The sequence below is a fragment of the Brachionichthys hirsutus genome, chromosome 16, assembly GCF_040956055.1.
Source record: "Brachionichthys hirsutus isolate HB-005 chromosome 16, CSIRO-AGI_Bhir_v1, whole genome shotgun sequence".
Classification (NCBI taxonomy): Eukaryota; Metazoa; Chordata; class Actinopteri; order Lophiiformes; family Brachionichthyidae; genus Brachionichthys; species Brachionichthys hirsutus.
In genome coordinates, this window is record NC_090912.1 from 1705407 (window position 1) to 1712873 (window position 7467).

At 53.6% G+C, this 7467-nt stretch overlaps 1 protein-coding gene across 1 annotated transcript; it reads right to left on the bottom strand.

The window, feature by feature from the left end:
* Positions 1 to 1306: 1306 nt before the first annotated feature.
* On the bottom strand, positions 1307 to 5684 carry znf652 (zinc finger protein 652). Its single transcript, XM_068750397.1, has 5 exons — positions 4701 to 5684; positions 4150 to 4297; positions 3940 to 4055; positions 3264 to 3408; positions 1307 to 1902 (listed from the first exon to the last, which is right to left on the bottom strand). The coding sequence occupies exons 1-5, from the start codon at positions 5682 to 5684 to the stop codon at positions 1307 to 1309; spliced, it is 1989 nt and encodes a 662-aa protein (XP_068606498.1).
* Between the last annotated feature and the right edge of the window lie 1783 nt (positions 5685 to 7467).

Here is a 7467-nt window from a genome sequence, read left to right on the forward strand (position 1 = left end):
GTTAGCAGTAGCGAGCTAGCTTTACTGCAAGGGTCCGTCTCAGGTATCCATGGAGACGCACCACATCATCATCAGGGCACGGTGTAAAAGCAGCTTCTGGTGCAAGAGCACTGCGATTAGACAGAACACGCACGCACGCACGCACGCACGCACGCACGCACGCACCACGCACGCACGCAGGCACGCAGGCACGCAGGCACGCACGCACGCACGCACGCACCACGCAAGCACGCACGCACGCAGGCACGCACGCACGCACGCACGCACGCACCACGCAAGCACGCACGCACGCACGCACGCACGCACGCACGCACCACCCCTCCGTGCGTCGGAACATTCACCCCATCGGCTGTTACATCGACGGGTTTACAGCGTTAACGGCGGCCTCTCATGCCGACACTTCCTACAGCGTGCTAACAAACAGAACATCTCACACTGTGGAACCCTCCGTTAGCTTAAAGCGAAGCGGAAGGGGAGGGAAAACAAGCGTACGCAACATTCAGCGAGCGTCAACGCGCCGCACCGAGCCATGGAATATACAGAGGAACGTTAAGAACTGTAAAGGGTCCCAGGTGTGTGTGTGTGTGTGTGTGCGTGGTAATTGAACGTGTGAACCCGTATTGCTTACAGAGCAGCGAAGGAGAGTGGGGTAGATCCTGATGGGGCCGTGTGATTGGCCCCTCACAGTGGCAGTATCTGACAGGCATCCGTTTTCTAAAAGCTTCCACTGAGCAAAAAGTTCTAAAAGCAAATCGGCGGCCGCTGCTCGCCTGTGTTTGTGCGTATGCGTATGCGTGTGTGCGTGTTTGTGCTCGGGCGATCTACGGCCAGCGTTCTGCATAACTCATCGCAAAATAATCGAGTCAAACCTCAGATCCGCCGTAAGAAAAGAAAAGTAAAGAAAAGAAAGCGTTTTGTACGACATTACTTTGTAACATTCCACACGTGATCAGAGGGAAAATCTAAATTAAGAGATATCGTATGAACTGGAATGAGAAGCACCGTTTAGACACGTCGTGAGTCTAGATTCTAGATTCATCGCACCCCTTACAACCCCCCCCCAAATGTCCTTTACAAAAACAACAACTTTCTTCTGTAGCCGATGGCACTTCGGTCCTGCTGCTGCTCTTCTGACCGGCCCGCCTCCGGAGGAAGGTTCAATCCGTGGAAATGTGGGAGGGAACACCGCAGGAAGGAGAAACCCGTCGGTTGGCCTCGATGTCCTGCTTGAAGGACACGCACGAGTCAGATAGGAAGGTGCGCCCCCTCAGCCCGAGAGACGGATGCTGGACTGTCAGGAGGTGGTTCACTGGTGCTGGGGGGCACCGGACCCCTTGTCGGGGGCCGCCATGTGGTGCAGGTAGCCGCCGCCTTCGTGCCCGCAATGGTTTGAGGGCTCGCTCTTGAAAAGGGCCGGCGGCGGGGGCAAGTGAGAGACCGCTGGCACCGCCAGATGGTGATGCGGGTGAGGCGAGGTGTGTTGGGGTGCGTTTGAGAGGTGCTGCTGGGTCGTCTGGGGGTGGGGGTGATGGTGAGGGGGGGTCGAGTGGAGCTGCACGTGGGAGAACGCGTGCCCCGCCGAGCCACGCGGGGGCATGGATCCTCCCATGGGCGACGAGGCGTTGGCCGGGGCGCCCGCCGAGGTGCCGGGCCCGGACGAGGAGAAGGTGTTGGCGAAGAGCCGGACCGGCACCGGGGAGGCGCCGGTCTGCAGGACCAGGGGGCTGGTGACCCGGAAGCACTTCTCTTTGTGCGCTTTGAGCATGTTGGAGAAGCGGAAGCGCTGGCCGCACACCTCGCAGGGGTACGGCTTCTCCCCGGTGTGGGTGCGGCGGTGGCGCTTCATGTTGGGCCGGCTGGTGAAGCTCTTCCCGCAAATCTCGCAGATGAAAGGCTTCTCTCCTGCACGGGCGGAGATCAAAGAGCAAAATGAGTCGAACCCGCGGAGGTCAAAAGTAAAAATGAAAGAAAGAAAGAAAGGACAATAACTTTATACCGCTTTAAACATGAGCAGCGCTCTTTAAAATGCTAATAAGTTGCCATCTTGCATCGGGGGGGGGGGTCTCCGCCGACAACCCACCCACTCGGCAGGAAGCTATTAGAGTTCACACTTTGCCGAGCAAGGACGTGAAAGTGAACAACACGAGGCCTCGCTCATTAACCTCCCTCCATGGCGCCGCTGAATGTGCATACAGTCGCCCGCCCCCGCTGCGTCGGCTCATCCAGGCGCTGTGTGTGTGTGTGTGTGTGCGTGCGTGTGTGTGTGTGGCGCGTCCAAACCCACAGGTACCGGCGGTTCCACCCGTCTTTTGTAAGGGCTGCATCACAACCCCGATGCACAGAAGCCCAGCTTTGGGCTCTATTACAGGGTACGGATCGGGCGTGGCTCCTCCTGCAGGCTAAATTTGACGCTAGCGGCAGGCAAAGGAGCGGGCAGGGTAATTACACATCCCAAATATACGGAGGAGAGCAGCGTGTCCACCCACGGCAGGCAAGAGGGGAGGAAAAAAAAAAAAACCCTTAAGGAGTTCGGTTTGCAGCAGGGAGGCGTAGCTCGGCAGGACGTGATGCGGCGTGCGTCTAGCTAGTCATTAGAAGCCGCAGCAGACGCACGATTCGTCTCTGGTGGAGGACGTCCCCTCTCATTAGAGGAACTGGGCGCAGTCTTTCTGCTCACCGCCATCCTGTTCGTCTTGGAAACGGCTCCCGCCGTTCCGTTTTTAGCGCCCGAGCGGTTCCAGGAACGGCGTTGCTCAGCGACGGCCGACTAGATGGGACTAGAAGAGACTCGGCAGAGCAGACGCCTTCAGGCATTAAAATAAAACCCTAATTCAGAGTTTAACGAGAACAATTAATGGCCCGGCCTGGAGGATTTTCACTAAATGTATCAGGTAGTTTCAAAATGCTCGCTTTTTTAGGATCCCACCGATCAAACAAACCCTGGCGACCGCGAACGTTTGGCGGCGAAACATCGACTTTAAAGCACCTGTCAGGAAGTCTAGTGTGTCTTTTTACACTTCCTGTTCACACATGAGCAAAGAACCGTGACGATCCCGCAAACTGAACGATGGATTTCTCTTTCTGCTTGCGAGGCCTGAACATCATGACCCGGATGACTAAATTTAAACTCGGCGACTCGCCCCTCCAGTCCTCGACTCGGGCGTGGGTTCCTTCCCTCACTTCCTGCAGGAAAGCTCCCGGATGGGTTCGCGGGTCAGACAGGTAGACAGGTGGGTCCGCCAACCGACGGGTGTTTCTCTCACCTGTGTGCGTTTTCATGTGCTCGTCGAAATACTGTTTCATGTTGAAGTCTTTTCCGCACCACTGGCACATGAACTGCTTGTGTCCGATGTGGATGCTCATGTGGGAGCGGAGCTGGTACTTGTACTGGAAGCGCTCGTCGCAGTTCTGCGGAGACAGCCCGAGGCGTTCAGGGGCGACGAGGAAATAAAGGAACATTTCCATCCAGACACAAAAACCTTCAGTCAGAACACAATCTGATTCCTGCCAACTTTATTTCTTTATCCCTTAACCAGATTAAGAAAGTAGTCTTATTTAAACAGTCTGAATTTAGGCTGCAACACTAACAATAACCCCGTTTTTTGGGGGGCGGAGACACGCCCACGCCTCATGTTTGTGAGGTTTTGGGCAGGTATGACATTTATAACGAGCCCACCTGTTTAAATATAGATCAGTCAAGGCAAAACGACCAAGGAGACCGGCCTACACGCTACACTCAGCCTTAATAAGCATGTAATTACACATCACGCCGAAAGACGACTTCAAACGCTCCACTAGAGCGGCTCCACCCACGGTCATTTATGTTTAAAGTTCCTCTCCTCAAAGAGCGAGTGGCGACGCCGCGGGGGAGCCGGAATCACAGCAGGCTTCACACGGCGCCTTCTCATTCCCGTTTGCGCCGCGGCCGGCGGATCTTACCTCGCAGCGGAAGGGCTTCTCCCCAGAATGCTGCAGCGAGTGAACTTTTAAGGACATGCTGCGTTTGAAAGACTTCCCGCATGTCTCGCAGGTGAACGGCATGTCCTTAGTGTGTGCTGGACGTGAGAGAGGAGAACAACGCATGAACGCACCATGTATTATTGCTGCCATTTTATTGGGGGGGGGGGGGGGGGGTGGCGGGGCACTTACCAACCATGTGCTTACGGACGTGTGCCATAGTGTAGAACTTCTTTTCACAGATTTCACATGAGAACTTCTTCTCCGCGTAGCCGTGCACGATCTTGATGTGCTCGTGCAGCGACCACAGCTTCTTAAAAGACTTGTTGCAGGAGACGCACTGCCGGACAGATGAGCAGAATGACCCCCCCCATTATGACTGTTGTTATTGTTGAAATGTCACAGCCCTGCAAATTATTTCACGATTCTCTAGCTCCCCCTGCTGGCGAACAAATGTCACGACAGGTGCAACGCTATCCGTGATCAGATCCCAGCGTGAACGGGCGACGGTTCTACATCGACAAACGGAGATCGAAGAGGAGGCGGCACGTCGACAATCAGGATTTTTCTAGCGTATCGAGTTCAACCAAACAGGGGGGGAGGGGCTAAATGAATCTATTCGAAACAGCCGAATGACCCTTTTCACTTTTAGAGCAGTAAAACCGAACTCTTTAAAGACATCACACGACACTACGTTCTGGACGTTTGGCGCATCGACGTTATGACAGCCACAGGCTCTTTACCTGGATGTTCTTCTCGCAGTCCGTCTGCTGGTGCAACGCCAGCTCACTCTCCAGGACGAACTTTTTGCCGCACTTGTCGCAGATCTGCATCCGCCTGTGCGTGACGTTCATGTGCTTCTCCAAGTACCAGCGCGTGTTGAACACTCGGGGGCACTTTTCACACGCCAGCATCTCCTTCTCCTCCAGCTTCCCCCCCGGCGCCGTGGAGCCGCCAGAGGACGAGGCCGGCCTGGCTGACCTGCGCTTGCTCTTCGGGGGCTGCATGCGTTTCTGCCGCCCCCTGGTGGCCATTCCGGAGGCGGCCGCGCTCAGAGCCGTTCTGAGGCTTTTCCTCCGCGGCTGGCAGGGAAGAACCAAACTACTCGAGCTGCGACACGCCCTCTTTGACCTTGTTATCTGACTCTCAATCTCATCCTCCTCCTCCTCCTCCTCGTCCTCTTCTTCTTCGTCAGGGCTTAACTCCTCCTCCTCCTCGTCCTCCTCATCATTGTCGTCGTCGCTCCCAGCTCTTTCAGAGTCTTCGGCTGCGGCTCCCGTTTTATTGTCCCCTTTGGAGACATGAAGCGTCTGGTTGTTCAGGTTAACCTCAACAATGATCTGCTCGCGCTTGAAGCCCCCTTCCTCCCCGTCTTCTTCCTCGTCTTCGGTCTCATCGGAGGTGTCTTCGTTGCCGGCCTGCGGTCCCACTTCCAGCCCCGCTCCCCCCCCTCTGAAATACTGCTGATGATGCTGTGGAGTCACATGGTGGGCGGGCAGCTGACCAACGTTCTGATCGCCTATGGCCATCTTGGCTGCCATTTTATGGCCCACTAACACAGAATAAGGCTTACCACCGATCTCCCTCTTATAAAGCTTGCCTGTCAGGTCCACATCTGGGTTAGGGGGGTGATAGAAAGGCTGGGACACTCTGCGTCCTTCCTCCTGTGACATCCCGCCAAGGTTCAGGACGGAAACCTCGTCCTTGAAGCCCCTGCAGGATTTCATTAAGAGCGACAATGGAAAAGACTAACTGCTATGGCGCCAAGGCAAACAAGCCCACCCTACAGGGAGGGGCAAGGGACGGCACACCAATCCCCCCACCCTCCTTCCACTGAAGAGACAGGAAGGAGGGGATGAGGTGCCAGACGGTCAACCCGATTCAAAGAAAGCATCCATTCTGTCCGAGGTAGGAAAAGCAATTGGAAAGACATACAATCCGTTCCAAGTTTGGTTCCATACACTTGAAAGATCTGCAGAAATCACAGGCCCATCGTCTCCGGCGTCCGACGGTTGAAGCTAAACAGCAGCCGCTACGTTCGGATCCTCCGAGCTCCGCGGGGTTCCGGCGTCTTCAAACCAAAGGAAAGGCACAGCGGAGCCGAGCGGCAGGCGCGGAACCGCGACGTGGATTTCTGAGTTGAGCCTGAAGAGCCATTTGCAGCGCATCACCTGAGATCAGACAGAAGAACACGGAGAAACACGGATGAGATTAGAAGCTGCCGCGAGCCTGAAGTGAAACTGCATCGATATTGTCAACAGCGAGCGACACAGCCGCCCACAATTGTTTCAGTGTTGCGTGTGGGAGTGGAAACCACAGCCCTCACAAACGAAGTGTGACTTCAATTTAACACAAACTAAATATTTCCAGGGGACAACCAATTGTTTTTTTTAAAAATCTATATGCCATAATTCATCGTAATAATATTAGCCAACGAGTCTCACGATAATCTGACGATTGTTTTCTTAAATAGTTTAGTCAATAAAGTGTCGTAAAAATGTGGAAAACGCCCCCCCCCCAGCGACATCATCAAATGTCTTTTCAAAATCAGCTTGCCTCATACAGGGAAAAGACACTTAAATATTTGTGTCACGCAAGATTTGAAATAGAAATGTCAAAGAATGACCTCTGCAAGAACGGCTAGGCGTGCTAGCACGTGCGTTAACCTCCCATTGGCTGTTGGAGTGTAGTTCAAACCACAGAATGGGAGTTTGTGCTGCATCTCACCACAGGAAACTCTATTTAACCTCTCTACGAAACTCAAGTGCTGCACAGGTTTAAGCTCCTCCTACAGGGCGAAGATGAAAAAGGCGGCATTTCAGCCAATCACACAATTTCTTTTCTTTTGTGTTTATCCAAGCTGAGGTTTTCTGACATTTGTCCGACCTCAAATAACATCGCACGCCACTTTGCTGCAAGGAGTGTGCACAACGGCACTTTAACTAGAAAACCTCCCCGAGCAAGAAAACAAAAAAACATTTCCTCTGCAGAAGCAAGTGAGCGGCCCTCCCGTCGGTGAGCCTCCGTGAAGGCCTGGCGGTTTAGTTCTTTGATCGACACACTTGTACCATCTACAAAGAAAACATAAATATGGCAAGAGCGACTTTGGCATTCAAATGCCATCACGTGCCAAGAAGGCTGCTTTGTTCGGATCTTTAATTTACAGTCAGGATTAATAAAGTGTTTCCATGAGCGGCGGAAACGGAGCGAAGGACGGGATCGAAAGTGGCAAACGACCGCGCCACGCAATGACGACACTTATTAATCCTGATTATTTGGATAATTCCTATCAAAGATTGATCAGTCAGCAAAAAGCACCTTTTGTATTTGTCACCCAATGGCTTTTTTCAGCCGTGGTTCAATGCCAACGCGGATTAAAACATTTCAATCTTCAATATTTCTCATCTTCACTGATAAACCTTTTGTGCTTCTCGGCAGTAAAATCATGATCAAAAAAGACTCCCAATAATCTTCCGGGCCGAAGCACGAGCTCCAGAATTCCCCGGCGTC